General features: G+C 48.0%; 1 protein-coding gene across 1 annotated transcript in view; it reads right to left on the bottom strand.

The window, feature by feature from the left end:
- Positions 1-912: 912 nt before the first annotated feature.
- The window catches only part of NEB (nebulin), a 149,868-nt gene continuing 129,026 nt past the window's right edge, over positions 913-21,754 (bottom strand). Inside the window, exons 133-149 of the mRNA XM_054380962.1 lie at positions 20,836-20,928; positions 20,196-20,288; positions 18,037-18,129; positions 16,944-17,036; positions 14,140-14,232; positions 13,438-13,530; positions 12,791-12,883; positions 12,207-12,299; positions 10,609-10,701; positions 8,342-8,434; positions 7,955-8,047; positions 5,955-6,062; positions 5,158-5,341; positions 4,106-4,198; positions 2,903-3,052; positions 1,990-2,099; positions 913-1,210 (exon numbers count right to left, since the gene is read on the bottom strand). Of these exons, the coding sequence (XP_054236937.1) occupies positions 1,037-1,210; positions 1,990-2,099; positions 2,903-3,052; positions 4,106-4,198; positions 5,158-5,341; positions 5,955-6,062; positions 7,955-8,047; positions 8,342-8,434; positions 10,609-10,701; positions 12,207-12,299; positions 12,791-12,883; positions 13,438-13,530; positions 14,140-14,232; positions 16,944-17,036; positions 18,037-18,129; positions 20,196-20,288; positions 20,836-20,928 (1,842 nt within the window). The 3' untranslated portion in view covers positions 913-1,036. The remainder of the gene's footprint in view (positions 1,211-1,989; positions 2,100-2,902; positions 3,053-4,105; positions 4,199-5,157; positions 5,342-5,954; positions 6,063-7,954; positions 8,048-8,341; positions 8,435-10,608; positions 10,702-12,206; positions 12,300-12,790; positions 12,884-13,437; positions 13,531-14,139; positions 14,233-16,943; positions 17,037-18,036; positions 18,130-20,195; positions 20,289-20,835; positions 20,929-21,754) is intronic.

Here is a 21,754-nt window from a genome sequence, read left to right as displayed (position 1 = left end):
ACAAAACTAGAAATGGGTAGATTCAGATTGGACGTCAGGAAGAAATTCTTCCCCATGAGGGTGGTGAGACACTGGCACAGGTTGCCCAGGGAGGTGGTGGAAGCCTCATCCTTGGAGTTTTTAAGGCTATGCTGTATGTGGCTCTCAGCAACCTGCTCTAGTGTGAGGTGTCCCTGCCCATGGCAGGGGGGGGGTTGGAACTGAGTGATCCTTGGGGTCCCTTCCAACCCTGACAATTTAGGCTGGATGTTAGGAAGAAATTCTTCACAGAAAGAGATTGGCCATTGGAATGTGCTGCCCAGGGAGCTGGTGGAGTCACCATCCCTGGAAGTGTTTAAAATAAGACTGGATGATGCACTTAGTGCCATGGTTTAGTTGATTAGATGGTGTTGGGTGAGAGGTCAGACTAGATGATCTCTGAGGTCTTTTCCAACCTGTTTAATTCTGTGATTCTATGAATTCTGTGATTCTGGGTTCACCCCCTGAGTTAATTCCCTTTATCAAGACACTTTCCTGAGCCAAGGCAGTTCTCAGTGAGGCTGATTCCTTCAGCAGTGACCACACCAAACCTGCTGCAGAAACATCATCAGCTTTATTGAGTCACTAATCCATAGTAACAGCTTTTGACCCCAGAACAACAGGTGAGGAAGAGCTTAGCAAGCAGAAGTTGTTTTGGGTTTGGTTGGATTCCCTCCCCTAGATAAATGATTGGAGACACTAAAGGTTAAATGTTAGTTAAATGGAAAAGAAGTAGATACAAACATTTTAAAGTAGCCCAGAAAAATCATACTTCATGGGAGGAGGAGTAAACCAATTGTAGTGTCAGGCTTGGACACTGACCTGGCTCACAGTCCAGTGGTTAAACACTGGAGGTGAAATGCTCTGGAGTCCAGGCAATGCTTTAATAAAAAAAAAAGCCACTTCATTTGTTTTTCTTTTTTGGCATTGGAAGAAGTGCAGCTCTGAGGAGTGGGGTTAGAGGCAGCGTTCTGCAGGGCCTGCTTCTGAGGCAGCTGGCAGGCAGAGGTGGGGAGGCTCAGACAGCCTCCACATAGTTGGCTGGCAGCATTCCCGTCTTGCCGGTTCTCTGCACGGTGCCATACATCCAGCCCTCGTCGATGGCCTGCACGTTCACGATGGTGTCCCCATCCTTGAAGGACACCTCGTCAGCATCAGCTGCTGTGTAGTCATACATGGCCCGGTAGGTCTTCTGTGGGGGGACAAAAAAACCAAGAGTGAGAGTCAGAAGGGAAGAGTAGGCAGAGCATGAGGTCTGCTCTCATTTCACTGCTCTCCAAGGACCAGGGCTGGCAGCAGCTGGCTGGGCTTTCAGCTCCTGCTTTCATCTCATGGAGTCATAGAATGGGTTGGGTTGGAAGAGATTTTTGAGGTCATCCAGTTCCAGCCCCCCTGCTATGGGCAGGGACACCTTCCACTAGCCCAGGTTGCTCAAGGCCTCATCCAGCCTGGCCTTGAACACCTCCACGGAGGGTTACACCACTTCCTGGGCAACCTTTTCCAGTGTCTCCCCACCCTCACTGGGAAGAATGTTTCTCTCAGCAACTTAGCTGCCCAGGCACTGCAGTACCTTGGGTGACAGCCTCTGTGTTCTGGTGACACTGAAGCTGAACAAAGTGAGTGCATGGGATCCGAGTCTGGCTCCAGCTGTAACTTGAAGATGTCACCTCCCAGCAGATCTGATGGAGAGGCGATGCCATATCCATTGTCACCTCTCTAAGCCTGAAGCTCAGGAGTAGGAACAAAGTGGTAAACTTCTTGGGTGTCCTACTACAATGACCCTGTTACACTTTCACCTAGTTTTCTACACCAAGCTTCAGCCCAGGGGGTAGACATGGTCCCACTTCAGTCCTGGAAGAGCATCAGCTGAAGCATGATGGACAACACACCGACAGCTACTGGACCCTTCCTTTGGTCCCTTAATTCCTGTCAGGGGATGGGGACTCAGCCCAAGGGCTGGGTGGTACTTACCCCAGCAGTGGATGGGTGGGAAGGAACGGATGACACAGTTGTTTGTTGGGTGGCAACAGAGGAGGAACGTTGCTGTGGTAGCTCAATGGTTTTAGCATGTTTGTAGCCCACTGCCAAAGGAAAAGGTGCTGTGTTACTGCAGCCCTGTCGGAGGGAGGGAGGGAGCTGCTCCAAAGAAGAGTGTGGCATTATAGGTCCTAAAGCTGGAACAGGCTCCCCAGAGAGATTATGGAGTCTCCATCTCTGGAGGGATTCACAGAATGGTAGGGGTTGGAAGAGATTGAGTCCAGCCCCACCCTGCCAAGGCAGGGTCACCTAGAGAAGGTCACACAGGAACATGTCCAGGTGGGTTTGGAATGTCTCCAGCGATGGAGACTCCGCCACCTCTCTGGGCAGCCTGCTCCAGGGCTCTGTCACCCTTAAATTTAAGAAGTTCCTCCTCATGTTTAGATGCAACTCCTTATGGTCAGGTTTGTGCCCATTACCCCTTGGCCTGTCTTTGGGCACCACTGGAAAAATCCTGGTCCCATCCTCCTGCCCCCAACCCTTGAAGTACTGATCAGCAGTGATGAGATCCCCCTTCAGGCTGCTCTTCTCCAGCCTAAAAAGCCCCAATTAAAATCCTAGAATGCTTTGGGTTGGAAGGGACCTCCAAAGGTCACCTAGTCCAACCCCCTCTGCAGTCAGCAGAGGCATCCCCAAGTAGATCAGGTTGTCCAGAGCCCTGTTAAGCCTCACCTTGAATATCTCCAGCAGGGCTGGGTCCTTAGCCCCCTCCCTGGGCACTGCTGTCAGTCTTCCCAAACCCACCTGGCCCTTGTGACCCTGGGCAACCTGCTGTGGGTGGCCCTGCTTTAGCAGGGCAGCGTTCATCCTCCCCCAGAAAGGAAGGGCCTGGCTGTCCCTGTGGTACCTGTGGCAGTGGAGGTGAAGAAGCCCCCGGTGCTGTAGAAGGACAGATGTTGATCCACACCTTCCGAGGGCTCTGACTTCTCATCGCCGCCGCTCAGGCTCAGGGCGCTGGCAGAGCGAGAGTGCTCCCGGCTGCGGCGCTGGGCTTGGACTGTGGGGAGAGAGGGGGCTGTGAGGAGATGCACACCCACCCCCCCCCCCACACACACGCACGCACAGCAGGGGGTTGCAGCTACACACTCGCTGAGAACACCCCCAGCTGTCTACCACTGCCTCACCAAACAAAAGCTGAGCAGAAACCTGCCCTAGGCTGCAGAATCAGTTGCTGTGTTTTACAAAGGTTGTGGGCAAAAGCCTGAGAGTCCCAGCTGATGTTTATGAGACTCCAGAGAGGGTGGTAGTGCTTTGTAAAAGTGTTCTATGGCCACCAGTGAAGTGGTAAAGTTCTACTCAAATGCACAGTTACTATGTCTCTGTCATCTTTAATGTCTTCATTATTCAGAATATTTTTTCTTTTCCCTAACTTCCTTCCCTTCAGCACCAGCTCCTTCCATGTTTTATTACCATCACAGAATCATTTCAGTTGGAAAAGACATTGGTGTCCAACCATTGTCTCGCTCTCCCAAGGATGGTACTGAACCATGTCCCTCAGCACCACATCTCTACCTCTTTGAAACATCTCCAAGAATGGAGATTCAACCACCTCCCTGAGCAGCCTGTTCCAGGGTTTGAGAACCCTTTCAATCCAGAAGTTTCTTCTAGTGTCCAACCTAAACCTCCCCTGGGGCAACTTGAAACCACTTCCTCACATCCTATCACTTGATATTACGGAGAAGAGACCAACCCCCACCTGGCTCCAACCTCCTTCCTGGGAGCTGTAGAGAGCAAGGAGGTCTCCCCTCAGCCTCCTCCAGTTCCCTCAGCTGCTCCTCACTGGCCCTGTTCTCCAGACCCTTCACCAGCTTCCTTGCCCTTCACTGGACCTGCTCCAGCCCCTTGATGTCCTTGGAGTGAGGGGCCCAAAACTGAACCCAGGGCTCAAGGTGTGGCCTCACCAGTGCCCAGTACCGGGGGTTGGTCACTTCCCTAGCCCTGCTGGTCATACTGTTGCTGATCCAAGCCAGGATGCTGGCTGTCAGTTCCCACTGGGTTCACACACGCCTAACACCTGTTTTGCACAACCAGCAGAGCCTGTGGAACCTACCAGAGATCATGTGTAAGCTTCTGGACTGAATGTTGTCTTCTGCTGGGTCATAGTCAAAGACTGAGCCAGGATTGGTGCGCCACACACGAAGGCCTGCAAGAGAGAAGTGACATTTCTGAGGAGATCTGTAGCTCAGGTGTCTTCTGGGAAGGTTGAGGAGCACACATCTGTCTTGAGTAGGGGAAAAGTGAAACACAGAAGAGCAGCAGTAGTTCAGAGCTACAGCAGAGCTCTTGATGAGGATGGAGCCCTCTGGAGAGCCTCAGGGATCGGTCCTGCCTGTTGTGTTCTGCTTCTGAGGCTGCCAGAAAGAACAGCCCCAGAGGTGCAGGGCTGGGGAAGGTGGGGTTGGGGCTTGTTTGGGGAGTGAAGCTGCCTCACATCCAGAGGGTCCAGAGTTGGGTGGAGGATGTGGGAAGTGTCCTCAGGACCTTCTCATCCTGCCCTGTGCAGAGCCTTGTGTCCATGCTGGTCCTCCACCTGCCTAGGAAGTGTTTAGAGGGACCCTTCCCAGTGCATCATCTCACACTTGTGATGTCTCCTAGAGCAAAGAACTCTTATAGTGGAGGGGTTGGGGATGTGAGTGGCCGGCGATGGTGCTGGGTAATCTTATCTAGGCTGCCTTTCCCAGCAAGTGCTGGAGCATGTGGTCTTCTGAGGTCCACCCAGCCTGGGCTGTTCTGTAATTTCTCTAATATGCAGAGAGATTGGACTCAAAACAGAAAGCCAAGGTGGAAATCCAGCACTGCACTGTAGGGCTGAGCAGAACCAGACAGGCAGACCTCAGGTCAGCTGAAAAGAATATCTTCAACATGGGCTTTGCTGCAAACACCTTCCAGAGGTGAGGATGGCTTGGAGTTGGCATCAACTCTGCAGCAAACCATCTCTAGGTGAGGATGGCTTGGAGTTGGCACCAGCTCTGCAGCAAACCATCTCTAGGTGAGGATGGCTTGGAGTTGGTACCAGCGAGCTGAAATCGAACAGCTCTTGCCGGGCAGCTGTGTGCAGGCAGTGGTCAGGCTGCTGCAGAGCAGATGTGAGGAGGTGCTGACCTGTGAGGTTCTCCTGGTCCTGGTCCACGCGCTTGCGCTCCATCTCCACCACGCGCCGCTGGATGCCTCTGTAGCTGATGTCGCTGAAGTCCTGCATGTTCTTCTTCACCCGCTCCGTGATGGGATCGGTCACCACAGGGGTGAAGCTGCCTTTGCTCTTCTCAAAGTCTTCATGGTATTTCACCTGAAAGTTGGAAGGGAAGCTCTGCTCTCCATGGCTGAAACCATAGACTTCTTTTGGCTGGAAAAGACCTCTAAGGTCATCACAGTTTGGATTCCTGCTCACCTCAGGTATACCTACATTCATAGATTCACAGAAGGGTTTGAGTGGGAAGGGACCTTCAAAATCATCCAGTTCCAACCCCCCTGCCATGGGCAGGAACACCTTCCACTAGCCCAGGTTGCTGAAGGCCCCATCCAAGCTAACCTTGAACACGTCCAGGGAGGGACATCCACAACCTCCCTGGGCAACTTATTCCAGTATCTCACCACCCTCACTGGAAAGAATTTCTTCCTAATCTCCAGTCTCAGTCTCCCCTCTTCCAGCTCAAAGCCATCACCCCTTGTCCTATCACTACAAGCCCTTGTCAAAAGTCCCTCCCCAGCTCTCCTGTAGCCCTCTTCAGGTACCTGAAGGCTTCTCTAAGGTCTCACAGGAGCCTTCTCCTCTCCAGGCTGAAGAGCCCTGGCTCTTGTAGCCTTCAGCTGCCCACCCAAAAATGGCTGAGGAGCAAGGTGAGGTTTTTAGAAGGGAACTCCACCTGCCAAGCTCCGTACAGAACTAGCAAGGCTCTTACTGTGGAGATGTGCTTCTGGGTCTCCCGCACACGCCGCATTTCAGGTGTGTCCAGCACGTAGGCAGCTTTGCCTTGGACTTGTTTTCGGAAGCTATCTGAGTAAAGAACCTGCCAGAGGAGGAAAAGGGAGTGAGCAGAGGGCACCAAGCTGCTCCTGCGGCCTGGGGAATGAGCTGCACTGCAGCAGCCTGGCAAAGGACAGGGTGGGGAACAAAGCAACAGGAGCTGTGCTGGTGAGAAACATCAGGGGGGAAAGCAAAAGTTCTTTTTCATAGCCATGAGGCATGGAGAGCTCTGGACCTGATCCCAAACAGTCTGGTTTTAACTGAAAGCTGCTTGTCTTTGTTAACCTCCTAACAGCAGGCAGAGGTAATGCAGCAATTGTGGTCATCATAGAATGGGTTGCGTTGGAAGCAAACTTAAAGATCATCCAGTTCCAACCCCCCTGCCATGGGCAGGGACACCTCCCACTAGCCCAGGTTGCTCAAGGCCTCATCCAACCTGCCCATAAACACCTGCAGGGAGGGGGCATCCACAGCCTCCCAGGACGACCCATTCCATCATAGGAACAGGATGGCCCAGACGTAGCCATTTCCAGATGTCAGGTTTTTATGGAGTGAACAGAAATCTAACAGCAATGGCAGTGTTACTGAGGAAGGATCAGTTCATAGCTCAGAGGGTTGCTTTGGTTGGAAAAGACCTTTCAGATCATCAAGGCCAACCATTATCTCAGCACTCCCAGGTCACCACTAAACCAGGGCCCTCAGCACCACATCTACAAGGCTTTGAAACCCCTCCAGGGATGGGGACTCCATCACTGGCCTGGGCAGCCTGGACCAGGCCTTGACAACCCTTTCTGTGAAGACATTTCTCCTAATATCCAACCTAAACCTTCCCTGATGCAACTTGAGGCTATTTCCTCTTCTCCTATTGCTTCTTCCTTGGGAGACCAACCCCCACCTCACTCTAACCTCCTTTCAGGGAGCAGCAGAGAGCAATGAGGTCTCCCCTCAGCCTCCTCCAGGCCCAACACCCCCAGTTCCCTCAGCTGCTCCTCACCAACCCTGTTCTACAGACCCTTCACCAGCTCTGTTGCCCTTCCCTGGAGCCCCTCAGTCCTACAGCAGAAGATGCACACACTCACACAGGTTAAGACCAGTAAAAATGGAAGAGATTTTCAAGAGCCTTGAAGGAAACATATTAACTGAAATTACAGATTAAAGCTGCAAACTAAAGCAGTTGATCATAGAAACACTTCAGCAGAAAGTAGAAAGCAGGGATTCACAGATCACAGGATGTTAGGGGGTGGAAGGAACCTCAGGAGATCATCAAGGCCAACCCCCCTGCCAGAGCAGGACCATAGAATCCAGCACAGGTCACACAGGAACACATCCAGATGGGTCTGGAAAGTCTCCAGAGAAGGAGACTCCACAACCTCTCTGGGGAGCCTGTTCCAGTGCAAGTGAGCAGAGCCTGTCCCCTGCCTCTTGACCCCCAGCCCTCAGATATTTATAGATATTAAATCCCCTCTCAGTCTTCTCCAGACTGAACAGCCCCAGGGCTTTCAGCCTCTCCTCATAGGGCAGTGCTCCAGTCCCCTAATCATCCTCTGTTGGACTCTCTCCAGCAGATCCCTGTCCCTCTTGAACTGGATGCAATATTCCAGGTGTGGCCTCACCAGGGCAGAGTAGAGGGAGAGGAGAATCTCCCTGAATCTGCAGGACACACTACTCAATGCATCCCAGGACACCATTGTCCCTCTTTGCATCAGGTTGGAAGGGCCCCTCAAAGGTCATCTTGTGCAAGCCCTGTGCAGTCAGCAGGGACACCTCCAGCTAGATCAGGCTGCCCAGGGCCGTATGTTAAAGGCTCTGGGGTTTTTCCATGCTTCCAAAGGGAGCAGTTCCATGACCACCTGCACTGCTGACCTGAGTCAGGATTCCCGGGGCTGCAGCGTGGCCTTTGAGTGCCCTTTGCTTTCTTGGCAGAGCAGAACTCACCGAGCTGATGTTCTCCTGGTTGCGTTTAGCTCTCTCCATCTCTGGAGTCAGCGGGGTTGGGGTCCCTTTGGCCATCTGCTCCTTGTACAAAACCTGCAGCACACAAAGAGGTGCCCACAGGTCAGCCTGGAGCAGCCCCCAGCTCTGCTCTGCCTGCTGTTACTGTTTAGCACACTCAGCACTGCAGCAGGAAGAGACACCTTGGGCAGTAAATAAAGCACCTTGAAAGTTATTTGCTACCGCAAAAGGTAAAACTATATATATATAAATCAAAGGAAAAATAGGCAAAATGAAGGAAAAGTGAGAAACTGGAGGTCAGTTAGAAAGGAGGTGCTGTCCAGAGTGGTTACTTTTAGTACAAGGTGGTTGGCTGTCTTGGGTCAGTACCGAGCTGATGTGTTCCTGGTTGCGTTTGACTCGCTCCATCTCTGGAGTCACCGCTGTGGGGGTTGCCTTCCCTAAGCCTTCTTTGTACACAACCTACAGACCACAGAGGAGCTGAGAGTCACAGATGGACAAACCAAACACCATCCTGTGACTGGGCTTAGGGTCAGCACCAGCCACTGGCAGGGGGAGGAGGGGCAGAGGGGGGAAAAAGAGAAAGGGAGGGGGGGAAAAGAGAAAGGGAGGGGGGGAAAAGAGAAAGGGAGGGGGGGAAAAGAGAAAGGGGGGGGGAAGAGAAAGGGAGGGGGGGGAAGAGAAAGGGAGGGGGGGGAAGAGAAAGGGAGAGGGGGGAAAGAGAAAGGGAGGGGGGAAGAGAAAGGGAGGGGGGAAGAGAAAGGGAGGGGGGAAGAGAAAGGGAGGGGGGAAGAGAAAGGGAGGGGGGAAGAGAAAGGGAGGGGGGAAGAGAAAGGGAGGGGGGAAGAGAAAGGGAGGGGGGAAGAGAAAGGGAGGGGGGAAGAGAAAGGGAGGGGGGGAAAAGAGAAAGGGAGGGGGGGAAAAGAGAAAGGGAGGGGGGGAAAAGAGAAAGGGAGGGGGGGAAAAGAGAAAGGGAGGGGGGAAAAGAGAAAGGGAGGGGGGAAAAGAGAAAGGGAGGGGGGAAAAAGAGAAAGGGAGGGGGGGAAAGAGAAAGGGAGGGGGGGAAAGAGAAAGGGAGGGGGGGAAAGAGAAAGGGGGGGGGGGAAAGAGAAAGGGGGGGGGGGAAAGAGAAAGGGGGGGGGGAAAGAGAAAGGGAGGGGGGGAACAGAAAGGGGGGGGGGAACAGAAAGGGAGGGGGGGAAAGAGAAAGGGAGGGGGGGAAAAGAGAAAGGAGGGGAAGAGAAAGGGAGGGGGGGAAAAGAGAAAGGGAGGGGGGTGAAAAGAGAAAGGGAGGGGGGAAAGAGAAAGGGAGGGGGGGAAAGAGAAAGGGAGGGGGGGAAGAGAAAAGGGAGGGGGAAGAGAAAGGGAGGGGGGAAGAGTAAGGGAGGGGGGAAGAGAAAGGGAGGGGGGAAGAGAAAGGGAGGGGGGAAGAGAAAGGGAGGGGGGAAGAGAAAGGGAGGGGGGAAGAGAAAGGGAGGGGGGAAGAGAAAGGGAGGGGGGAAGAGAAAGGGAGGGGGGGAAGAGAAAGGGAGGGGGGGAAAAGAGAAAGGGAGGGGGGGAAAAGAGAAAGGGAGGGGGGGAAAAGAGAAAGGGAGGGGGGAAAAGAGAAAGGGAGGGGGGAAAAAGAGAAAGGGAGGGGGGGAAAGAGAAAGGGAGGGGGGGAAAGAGAAAGGGAGGGGGGGAAAGAGAAAGGGAGGGGGGGAAAGAGAAAGGGAGGGGGGGGAAGAGAAAGGGAGGGGGGGAAAGAGAAAGGGGGGGGGGAAGAGAAAGGGAGGGGGGGAAGAGAAAGGGGGGGGGGAACAGAAAGGGAGGGGGGGAAAGAGAAAGGGAGGGGGGGGAAGAGAAAGGGAGAGGGGGGGGAAGAGAAAGGGAGAGGGGGGGAAAGAGAAAGGGAGGGGGGGAAAAGAGAAAGGGAGGGGGGAAAAAGAGAAAGGGAGGGGGGAAAAAGAGAAAGGGAGGGGGGAAAAAGAGAAAGGGAGGGGGGAAAAAGAGAAAGGGAGGGGGGAAAAAGAGAAAGGGAGGGGGGAAAAAGAGAAAGGGAGGGGGGAAAAAGAGAAAGGGAGGGGGGAAAAAGAGAAAGGGAGGGGGGAAAAAGAGAAAGGGAGGGGGGAAAAAGAGAAAGGGAGGGGGGGAAAAGAGAAAGGGAGGGGGGGAAAAGAGAAAGGGAGGGGGGGAAAAGAGAAAGGGAGAGGGGGAAAAGAGAAAGGGAGGGGGGGAAAAGAGAAAGGGAGGGGGGAAAGAGAAGGGGGGGAAGAGAAAGGGAGGGGGAGAAAAGAGAAAGGGAGGGGGGAAAGAGAAGGGAGAGGGAAAAAGGGTTGAGGGAATGGTGAGAGGGAAAAAGCTCAGAGAAAAAAGAAAGCTCAGAGGGAAAAAATGGAAAAAAGTTCTGAGGATAAAAAGAGAAAAAATGTCAGAGAAAACAAAAAGAGAAAACCAAAAGGGTCAGAAAAAAAAAAAAGAAGTGTTAAAAAGTTAATTGAAAATTCGAAAGAAAAGAAGCTTCTTGTAAACACTCAAATTGTAAGAGGTTTCCAAGTCTGATCAAAACCAAACAGAGGGTTAAATAAAACCAGGCAGGCTTTAAGCTGTTAAACCAAAGTGCTCTCTCTGTCCCCTTTCCTTCCACCACACAATACCGAGCTAATGTGTTCCTGGTTGCGTTTGACTCTCTCCATCTCTGGAGTGACAGGTGTGGGGGTTGCTCGCCCCAAGTTCTCTTTGTACAACACCTGTGGGATGCAGAAGATGTATCCAGGATCTTAAAACCCCCTCCCCAAACCCCCACAAGGATTTGAACAGAGATTATTGTTGTTATCAAACCTCAGAAAAATCACTGCTGATTATGATGGGCAGCACTACACAAAAGCCAAACACCTACTGATGCCAGGCCGAGACAAAAGAGAAGCTTTGTTATTGTTCTGCTTAACCAAGGTGGGGTCTGTCCAGCTGCAGCTGTGCTGGGGGCTCCATAGAATCACAGAATTGTCAGGGTTGGAAGGGACTCAAGGATCATCCAGTTCCAACCCCCCTGCCATGGGCAGGGACACCTCCCCCTAGATTAGGCTGCCCAGAGCCACATCCAGCCTGGCCTGAAAAACCTTCAGGGATGAGGCTTCCACCACCTCCCTGGGCAACCTGTGCCGGCATCTCACCACCCTCGTGGGGAAGAATTTCTTCCTAACATCCAACTTGAATCTGCCCATTTCTAGTTTTGTTCCATTCCACTGCTGATTAATACTGTGAGTGGACAAATGATTTCCTGTTATTACCTGACACCCTAAAAAGTCCCTCCCCAGCTTTCTTGTAGGCCCCCTTCAGATACTGGAAGGCCACATAAGCTTGGAAGGCTCCATAAGCTTGGGGAAGCTGCCTGTGGCCCTGGAGAGCTCCTTAAGGAGTCGTTTAGCTATCTGCTATCTTCCTTTTTTGGAAGGAGTTTTCTTGGTGTGCCAACAATTGAGCAGCCAAATGAAGAAGGGCATTGGGGATAGGGGTCTGGTATCACTGCACCACTGCACCTACACATCTGCCCAGCCCATGAGGCCACCTAAAAGCTCTCTCAGATACACCACCCAGAACAGGAATAGTCTTGTTCCTTTTCATAGAATCACAGAACGGTTTAGGCTGGAAAAGACCTTTAAGATCATGGAGTCCAACCACTAACCCAGCACTACCAAGCTCAGCAATAAACCATGTCCCCTCAGCATCACAGCTCCATGGCTTTTCAATCCTTCTAGGAATGAGGACTCCACCATTTCCCTGGGCAGCCTGGTCCAGGGCTTGACAGCCCTTTCAGAGACTGTTGGCTCATTCCATGTAATGCCTCCCGAGTCAGCTGTCACAGCAATATGATCTCACCTGGGTTACAGGTGGGATGCTTTGGGGATGGGGAGGGTGGGTTTTGTGTTTTCCACTAAAGTCAAATACCCCTGAAAAGCCACCCAAAGCTTAAACACTAGAGAGATGAACCTAAATAGCTTCACCAGAGGACACTAAGCTCTTCCTATTGTCTGGACAGAGCCCACAGGTACACAGACCAGGTTGTAGAAAAGGCCTAAGTGTCTGGCTCAGGCTGTTAACACTGAAGTAGTTTTATTTTAGAAGAGAAGCAATTAATTTGCAGAAACAAAGGTCCTTTTTTTCCCCATGAAAACCCACTCCCAGTAGGTAGTTAGAATGTTACTTTAGTAAGAAGCACAAAGGCAAAAAACCAAAGAGATCTCTTGGAAGGTACCGAGCTAATGATTTCTTGATTGCGTTTGACTCTCTCCATCTCTGGAGTCATTGGGGTCGGGGTCACCTTCCCCACATTTTCTTTGTACAAAACCTACAGGATACAAGGGAGTGTCCAAATGTCATTACAAAAAGGCACCACCACCACCACCACCACACAAACCCCAAGCCCCAACCCAACAGACAATGTAGCTTTGAATCATTACACTTAGAAAGGGTTAGAGGAGGCTGTCCCCAGGGGAAGCAACTGTGACTTTGCCATTGATCTGCTCGATGAATGGCAAATGGCAGAGGTGGACTCTGGATGGAATCAACTCTGCCTGACACACACTTGGAGTGAAAAAAAAAACAACAAAGGGTTAAAATTACAACTGCAGAGAAACAATTATCCACCCACACCAGGTCAGACCTAGGGCTAGCCAAGTCCTGCCTCAGGCACTGTTAAGGAGAAGACATTAGGAGCTGTTGGCAAGCAAAGAGGGAGGAGGTTTGGTGAAAGTTAGGAAGCCCAGTTCCAGGGAACTGCTGCAGTTATGTTAAAGGCTTCAGTCAGCTCTTTAGCAACTGGTTTCCTGTTGAAAATACCGAGCTAATGATCTCTTGATTGCGTTTGACTCTTTCCATCTCAGGAGTGACAGGGGTTGGGGTGGCTTTCCCTATGTTTTCTTTATACAACACCTAGGAGAGACAACAAAGGTGCCAAAGAAAGCAACAATAAGAAATCAACAGTTTTCTCCACAGGCAAACTTACAGCCCAAGGGCATTTTTAATTCGGGGATTTGGTTTTATTTCTCAAAGCAGGTGCTCAGCAATGGTTTATTAGAGGAGGAGGGTTTGGCCTTTTAACTGGGTAAGAAATAGAGTGAGTACAACAGGAATGAGACCACAAAAATACGCAGTGGAGGGGATGAGGGCAGTTATAAGTTAACTACACTTAAAAAAAAAAAAAGGCAAAAAGTCAGCAGTGCAGAGAAAGTTGAGTGGAGTTTGGTAAGTGTTTTTAGGATTAGAATAGAGCAGTAAAATCACTCTTCAAGAATAAAAACCTCTTAACAGGTTAAAGTCACCACTACAGCACGTAAGGAGTTATCACTTCCAGCCCTAGCTCCACAGCAGAATTATTTGGGGTTACAACATCCCTTTATTAAAAAACTGTTAAAATGTTCTTTTAAATAGAGTTAAAAAGGGAACTTTGGGGGCTTTGTTTTTGGTTTTTTTTCTTGTCAAAGTACCGAGCTACAGATTTCTTGATTGCGTTTGACCCTCTCCATCTCTGGGGTGACAGGAGTGGGGGTCCCAGTCCCCACGCTCTCTTTGTACAACACCTGTGCAGCAACAAGAAGCAGCCAAAAAAAAAAAAAAGGGCAAGAAAACAGAGTCACAAACTCAGTCAGAATTACATCCAATGTGAAGTATTTGAGTTGATGGAGCTCAGCCTGCCCTAACCTGCCCTCAAAGCTAGCCCTGCAAAATCAAGGAAGATGGGATTTGCACCCACAAGGGTCTGAAGGCAAAGAGGTTTAATGGTTTATCACAGCAGGTGCCACAAAGCCAACCCAGATCCACTGTCATGGTGGAGAAGAGCTTTTGGATTACCACTGGAGCCTGCTAGAAAAGTCAGACCCTCCCTCTTACCATAAAACATCACAACAGGGAACAGATCAAGTTTGAAAAAGAAAACAGCACACAGAAAAGGAAAAGGAAGTTGGAAGAGGGAACAAAATGGTTAAAAAAAGTATTTAGGATCGTAAATGATGTCAAATAGGAAGAATGGTTAGGCCAGGAAGACTGGTAAATTGAGCAGAGTGAAGGAGGAGGGATGTTTGTATAAGTTGATTACATGGAAGGAAGGAGTGGGGTTGCCCATTTTGAACACAGGTTAAGAAGTGTTTGAGTGGAGTTAAAGGGAACACTGCTTGGCCTCCACACAATACCGAGCTAAGCTGCTCCTGATTGCGTTTGACTCTCTCAACCTCAGGAGTGACAGGTACCGGGGTGCCTGTCCCCAGATCCTCCTTGTACAACACCTGTGGGGTGACACAGCCACGTTACAAGACGACAAAAGGCACAAGAACACAACAGCAGGTGAGAAAAAAGACTGAGTGGTTTATCAGAGGTGTCCTGGGCCTAAGCTTGGAAGAGAAGGGAGAAATTAAAATTCTCCTCAGGACTGCTCAGCTGCTCCTCAGCTGAACACCAACACTGCAGCGCCTCTTGGCAGCAAGCTGCAACCAACACCTTCTGTGTGCTTCTCGGGAGCTAGAGGGAAGAAACTTGCCACAGGAGATCATTGAACACCACCCTCAAGGCACCAAGCATCAAACACAACACAAAAGGAACAAAGGAATCAGCTCTGTTGCCTTTAGCCACCCCATAAACATCAGTGTTACACGAGGGCATTGCCACAGGTTTCTGTCAGGCACTCCAGAGTTTAGTTCTTACCTTTTAAGCAAAATCAAAGGGAAAAACAACCTCACTGCACAACACAAAACTAAGGCTTGTTTTGTGATAAGGAAAGGGAAACAGGGTGGGTTTAGGAGAAAAACATCAAAAGGTAATCAGGCTCCAAAGAAAAGTGGAATTAAAAGTTGTTATTATTAAGAGGATGTAATAAAAATAAAAAAGAGGAACAAGAACGATGTAAGGAACAAAAATGATGCAAGCAACAATTATGGAAGGAAAAAAACCCAACCAAACCTCAAAGGGATTACATTTTTTGTGTAAGTTGATTACAGGGGAGCAAGAATATTTTGTGTCTGTGTGTGCAGGTGTATTAGAAGCATTTTAAAAGAGATTAAACCAGGGAGCTTTCTGCTTTCCAAAGGAAAAGATACCGAGCTAATCTGTTCTTGATTGCGTTTGGCTCTTTCAATCTCAGGAGTGACAGGGGTTGGGGTGCCTATCCCCACATCCTCTTTGTACAACACCTGTGGAGTGATATGGCTGTGTTAAAAGAAGGGAAGAAAGGACAAGCACACAACAGCAACACTCTGCTGAGAGAACATGGAAGAGTGTGAGGTGGTTTGCTAAAATGCCCTGAATAAACCCAGGGATTAAAATATCCGTACAAGTAAAACATGAGTTTGAAACTCTGAGGATATCAGCCACTGGTAGAGCAGTATGGCTTTGACCAGAATGCCTTCCTGACTTGCTGAAGTGCTTCTCAAAGTGGGTATTTAAAACTGGTATTTAGAAAAGTAAAGGCTTCTGTAAATTTTAACAAATTACATTGTTGTCACCTCACCAGTAGCAAGGTAAAATTTTCCTGACCACACCTAAGTCATTGGAGGATCAGGCTCCTAATGCACCTTTCTGGCAGTTTTTCTGTATGCACACACCTCACAAAGTCATAGATTCATAGAATGGTTTGAGTTGGAAGGGACATTAAAGATCATCCAGTTCCAAACCCCCTTGCCATGGCCACCAGCCCAGGTTGCTCAAGCCACATCCAACCTGGCCTCGAGCACCTCCAGGGAGGAGGCATCCACAACCTCCCTGAGCAGCCTGTTCCAGGGTCTCACCACCCTCACTGGAAAAAATTTCTTCCTAATCTCCACTCTAAATCTGCTCTCCTCAATCTTCAATCCATTCCCTCTCATCCTATCACTACAAGCTCTTGTAAAAAGTCTTTTCCCATCTTTCTTGTAGGCCCTCTTCCCCAAGTCATCCATTCCCTGAGTAAAACACTACCAAAACTAGGACAAGGGGGAATGATTTTAAGCTGAGTGAGAGTAGGTTTAGATGGGATTTTAGGAAGAATTTCTTCAATATGAGGGTGGTGAGACTCTGGACTAGGTTGTGGATGCTTACTCCCTGGAAGTCTTCAAAGCCAAGTTGGATGAGGCCTTGAGCAGCCAAGTCTGGTTGAAAGGAATCCCTGTCCATGACAGGGAGGTTGGAGTAGATCTCTAAAGTCCCTTCCAACCTAAGCCATTGTATGAAAAGTTTCTCATCCATGAGTCCAGCTGGCTGGTTTCAGGAAGGACACAGTGGCACAATCATACTAAAGACCTGAGTGTGAAAATGGTACTTGAGACATTATGAGCAGTGCTCTCCAATCTTTTCCTCACCCTGAGAAACATCTTCATGCTACTCAATTTTTACCCTGCAAACCTGTGCTACCAACCAACACATCTAGAGCAGTTCACACAGCTGGAGTTTCAGACCACTGTTTCTGTGCAACAACATAAAGAATTCCTGAAGGAAGAAAGCATCAAATACAGCACAAAAAGGAAAAAAAGAAATCAATCCTGTTCTGTTCACCCATCCCATAAACATCACAGCAGGTCACACTGGCACATATCACAGCACTCTTACATCAGGGTCATTTCCACAGGCAGGGATCAGGCAATGAATGTTACAATATTTAATTATATGTGGTAAACCCAGGGAATAAATAACCCACAACAACCAAGGATTGAAGTGATTATCAAAAGGAATAATCAGCTATTAAAGGAGAAAAAAAATAAATATGGTCAGAGTCACAAGAAAGATGGAAACACAGAATCTAAAATTCATCATTAGCAGGATGATCTAAATCAAGCCAAAGTGAGTAACACTTATGGGGGGGGGGGGGGGGGAAGTCAAAACACAGGGAAGAGGATGTTCTTTTTTGGTGTAAATTGATTACAGGGAAATCCAGGAGCATTTGGTTGGTGTTAAAATCGATTTTGAAAGGGATTAAAAGGGGAAATTGCTGCTTTGGGAAGGGTCAACACCACCGACAACAAAATAATACCGAGCTAAAGATTTCTTGATTGCGTTTGACTCTTTCAATCTCAGGAGTGACAGGGGTTGGGGTGCCTGTCCCTAGATCCTCTTTGTACAACACCTATGTGGGAGTTCAAAAACAGTTAAGAGAAAAAAAAAAAAAAAAGGGTAACATAGGAGTTTAAAACCAGTTAAGGACAAAAAGAAAAAAAACAAAATCCAACAAAACCCAAAACACCTATATGGTAACATAGGAGTTTAAAACCAGTTAAGGACAAAAAGAAATTGTAGCATGGGGGCTTAAAGCCAGTTAAGAACAGAAATAAGTCTATATGGTAATATGAGTTTAAAACCAGTTAAGAACAAAAAGAAATGGTAACATGGGGGTTTTAAACCAGTTAAGAACAAATAGAAATAGTAGCATAGGAATTTAAAACCAGTTAAGAACAAAAAGAAATCTGTATGGTAATAAAAGATTTTAAAACCAGCTGAGAACAAAAAGAAAAAGAAATCTCTATGGTAACAGAGGAGTTTAAAACCAGTTAAGGACATAGAGAAATGGTAACATAGGAGTTTAAAACCAGTTAAGAACTCAAAAATCCCACTGGATTTGCTGGTAACACACAGAATTTTTATGCCCATTATATATACTAGAAAGCAGGAAAAACAAAATGAAAAAAGTGAAGTATAAACCAGTTACCAATGGTGATAAATTGAGAGAAGTCTTCTGCTAGCTAGAAATATTTCTTGGATATGCTTCAACAGACTAATTGAGCATGAGAGGAATGAAATTAACCCAATTCCCCCCCCCCCAGTGTTTTTTTAAGACTAAAAAATATCATCATCTTCACCTTCACACACATACTCACACAAAAAAAGGTTTAAAAATTAAAGGACACAAGACACAAAATGTTAGGATGAAAAAAAACATCATGGGAAAAATTAATCTGTAAAAATATAATTATCAATGACCACAAAAGTTTTAACAGCAGAAAGGGGAATGTTTCTAGGCTGATAAGTTAATTACAGAAGAAAATTTGCAGGTGTTAAATAGTTAAAGGGATCTTGGTTTTTTATTATTATTATTATTAATTATTTCTTAAATAACCAAAGAAAAATACCGAGCTAAAGTTCTCTTGGTTGCGTTTGACCCTCTCCATCTCAGGAGTGACAGGCACTGGGGTGCCAATGCCCAGCCCCTCTTTGTACAACACCTGTGTGGCAACAGGGAAGTGTTGAGACAGGGAAAACAGAGAAAAAAAAAAAAAAAGGAAAGGAATGGGAAGAGGAGGGCAGGGAGGAGAGAGAGAGAGACACACACACAGGACAAGTGATACAACAGCACAGTGAAAGGTCAGAGTATGACAAACAGATTTGTCAGCCTTGTTCTAAGGCTAGCAAAAAAAAAAAAATGTGAATCATAGAATTGTCAAGGTTGGAAGGAACCTCAAGGATCATCAAGTGCCAACCCCCCTGCCATGGGCAGGGACACCTCACACTAGAGCAGGTTGCTCACAGCCACATCCAGCCTGGCTGCAAAAACTTGGGTTGGAAGGGACCTGCAAAGGTCATCTAGTCCAACCCTCCTGAAAATCATCAGCTAACATTCCTTAGGAGATTTGCTGTCACTTCACCTGGGTGCACAAAAATCATGGCAGAAGACCTTGCCTCTCCCTGGAGGTGCTCAAGGCCAGGCTGGATGAGGCCTTGAGCAACCTGGTCTAGCGGGAGGTGTCCCTGCCCATGGCAGGGAGGTTGGAGTAGATGATCTCTAAGGTCCCTTCCAACCTAAGCCATGCTGACTCTGTGATTCATTCAATGTTTGGTGCAAGGCATAGCTTGGGCTTAATCACCTGGCAGGGAGGCTGAAGTAGATGATGTCTAAAGTCCCTTCCAACCTAAGCCATCCTATGATGATTGCAGGAGTGTTGGGTGCAAAGCATAGCTTGGGCCAAATCACCTGAAAGCTCCTTGCAAGAGTTTTCTATTTGTCTGAAACTGGCTGGAGCAGCTCTGCTATGAGGATAGGCTGAGGGAGCTGGGGTTGCTCAGCCTGGAGAAGAGAAGACTTGGGGTGACCTTAGAGCTGCCTTCCAATACCTCAAGGGACCCTGACAGGAAGGCTGGAGAGGGACTTTTCATAAGGGTATCTAGAGACAGGACAAGGGGGAATGGTTTGAAGCTGAGGGAGAGCAGCTTTAGAATGGATCTTAGGAAGAAGTTCTTCAGTATGAGGGTGGTGAGACTCTGGAACAGGTTGCCCAAGGAGGCTGTGGATGCCTCCTCCCTAGGGGTGTTCAAGGCCAGGCTGGATGAGGCCTTGAGCAGCCAAGTCTGGTTGAGAGGTGTCCCAGCTTTGTGTTGGGGAGGTTTGAGTAGATGATCTCTTATGTTCCTTCCAACCTAAGCCATTCTATGATTCTTTTTGTTTCCTCAAACCAGCAGATTATTTGCTTCTAAAAATTCCAACCAGGCTCACCAGCAGAAGAGAGCTGTGGTGAGCCCAGGAACAATTAAATGGAGCTAAACATTTAACAGCAGTGACTTTTCTGAACTATGCCATTACTCTCAAGTCAGGACTGAATTTCTTCTCTGACATGTCTGAATTGGGTCAGAATGAGCCCAAACTAGTCCTCATCTGCTCTAGTTAAAACAGAAATAGAGGACAAATTTATCCCATCATGGTTGTTTGACCGGAACATTTAGAAACAATGAAGAGAATGAGTAGAAACAGTCCTGACAGAAACTCATTACTATTTTTTTCTTAAATTTCATCACGTTTTCAGATTGAAATGATGCAGAAGTGCCACCCACAAGACCTGCAGGACATCAGAAAGGACCCAACCCAGCAGGAACAGGAGAAGAGACAGCACAGGCTCGCTGCATTAGCTCGCTTGGCCTCAGTAAGCGTTAAAGATTTCATTTCTCATTTGCAGTGCAACCACTGTGGTGAGTCTGAAGGCTGCTGGAAGGATCCACTTTGTTACTGAGGAGGAAAGTCACATCACCCAGATACTACAACTATGAGAAGGGAAAAAAGGTGCTGCTTAACTGCTTGAAGGGAATCGTGGTTAAAATCTCACGGCTGGGAATATTTCATGACCACTAAAGTTAGACGGAGTGAAAAACAAAGCTATATGGATACTGAGAGGCTTTTAGTGGTTTAAAGAAAAGGCTGTTCAAAGCTCAACAAAGAAGTGGAAGGAAAATGTACTATGGGAAGAGTTAAAGGGGTTGGGTTTGCATTTGAAGCAGTAGGAGCTGGCTTATTTGGCAGTACCGAGCTTATGTTCTCTTGATTACGTTTGACTCTCTCCATCTCTGGAGTGATCGGTGTTGGGGTGCCAGTCCCCAGGCCCTCTTTGTATAACACCTGTGAGGTACAAGAAGGTTTCCACCAAAAAAAACCAAAACAAAACCAAAAGAAACCCCAACATCCCCCTAAAAAAACAAACACTCAACCCAGACCGAACCCATGAAAATCTGCCCACTTTGTGCCCATTCAGACTATGAAATCTGACCACTTGGTGAGTTATCCTTCGTTAGGAACACTTTGCAATTAATTTCACACTCATTCTAGAGGCAAATATTAAAGAAGAGGCTGAAGGTTGATTATTTTGTAAATATGGGACTGCAGGTACCAGAGGATCAAGGTAAAACAAAGATGGGGAGAAACACCACCTGAATGTCACAGCTTACTTCTAGTTTTGGTTCTTAAATGCTTGTAAAGCTGGAAACCACCCCAAAAGGGAAAACAAAAGGAAGCTAAAAGCACCCACAGATGGAACATAAATGAGTTAAAATATTGCCAGGGAAAAGGCAGGAGGAAGATTTTCTTCAAAGCACTGAAGAAAACCAGCTGTTTCTGTTAGGATGTTAGGCAAAACTGAGTTGTTGCAGTCGGGTTCATGTTTAAATACCGAGCTAATGTGTTCTTGATTGCGTCTGACTCGCTCTATTTCGGGAGTGACAGGCGTGGGGGTACCTGTCCCTAGGTCTTCTTTGTACAACACCTGCAGAACACAAGCACCCAGCGAGGTGAGATGATCATTGCCCTTCCACAGCAGCCACAGTGCTTCTGGAGAGATCATTTCCCTGCCTCACGGGTAAATTTCAGCTGGGATTATCTGTGAATGAGTTCTTTTGCTCCTTGTGTAACCTTTAGAAGCCAGCTCAAAGCACTTTCTGCCTGTGCTGAGGTAACTTGAACATGCTGAAGGCAGTGGAGTGCTCATTAGAGGAGGGCAAGCTTAAATATTCTGCTGCCCTGGAGTGAGAGAGAGGTTTTGGTTTCATTTTACTTCAGGAAATTCAATGGCATCACTTTTCAGGCAGCCAGTGTTTCTGGAGGGCTTTTTTGTTTTTTTGGTGTTAACAAACAGCTGAACCTTTTACAGATAGGTTTAAAACAAACAACAATTAGTTGTGGGCTCCATTTCATTTTGATCTCTGACTATATGTTCTGTTTTAATTTATTTTAGGTCTCTAGTAAGGAAAATAATTGGGCTTTAGCTCTCATTTTATAAGGTTTAACTTATGTTTGATTTAAAGAATGCATGGAAGGAATTGCATAGGAGATGCCTGGATTGGTTTGAAGCCTAAAGGATGCAGAAATGCATTACAAATACATCTGTGATTCCTCTTTTTGCAATAAAACAAGATAAAAAAAATTCACAGTGAAAGAACAAAAAAAAGGCAAAATAAAGCAATAAAAGGAAGGAGGAAAAAATAATAAGCAAAAGGTTTGGAAAAAATGAAGAATCATTTGAAAAAAGCAACCCAGTTGTGCAGGGGTGAGCTGTAAAACACAACAGTGTCATAAACAGCTCAGAAGGAAAC

Source organism: Indicator indicator, chromosome 5 (genome assembly GCF_027791375.1).
Source record: "Indicator indicator isolate 239-I01 chromosome 5, UM_Iind_1.1, whole genome shotgun sequence".
NCBI lineage: Eukaryota > Metazoa > Chordata > Aves > Piciformes > Indicatoridae > Indicator > Indicator indicator.
This window is presented reverse-complemented; position numbering and strand designations above follow the sequence as displayed.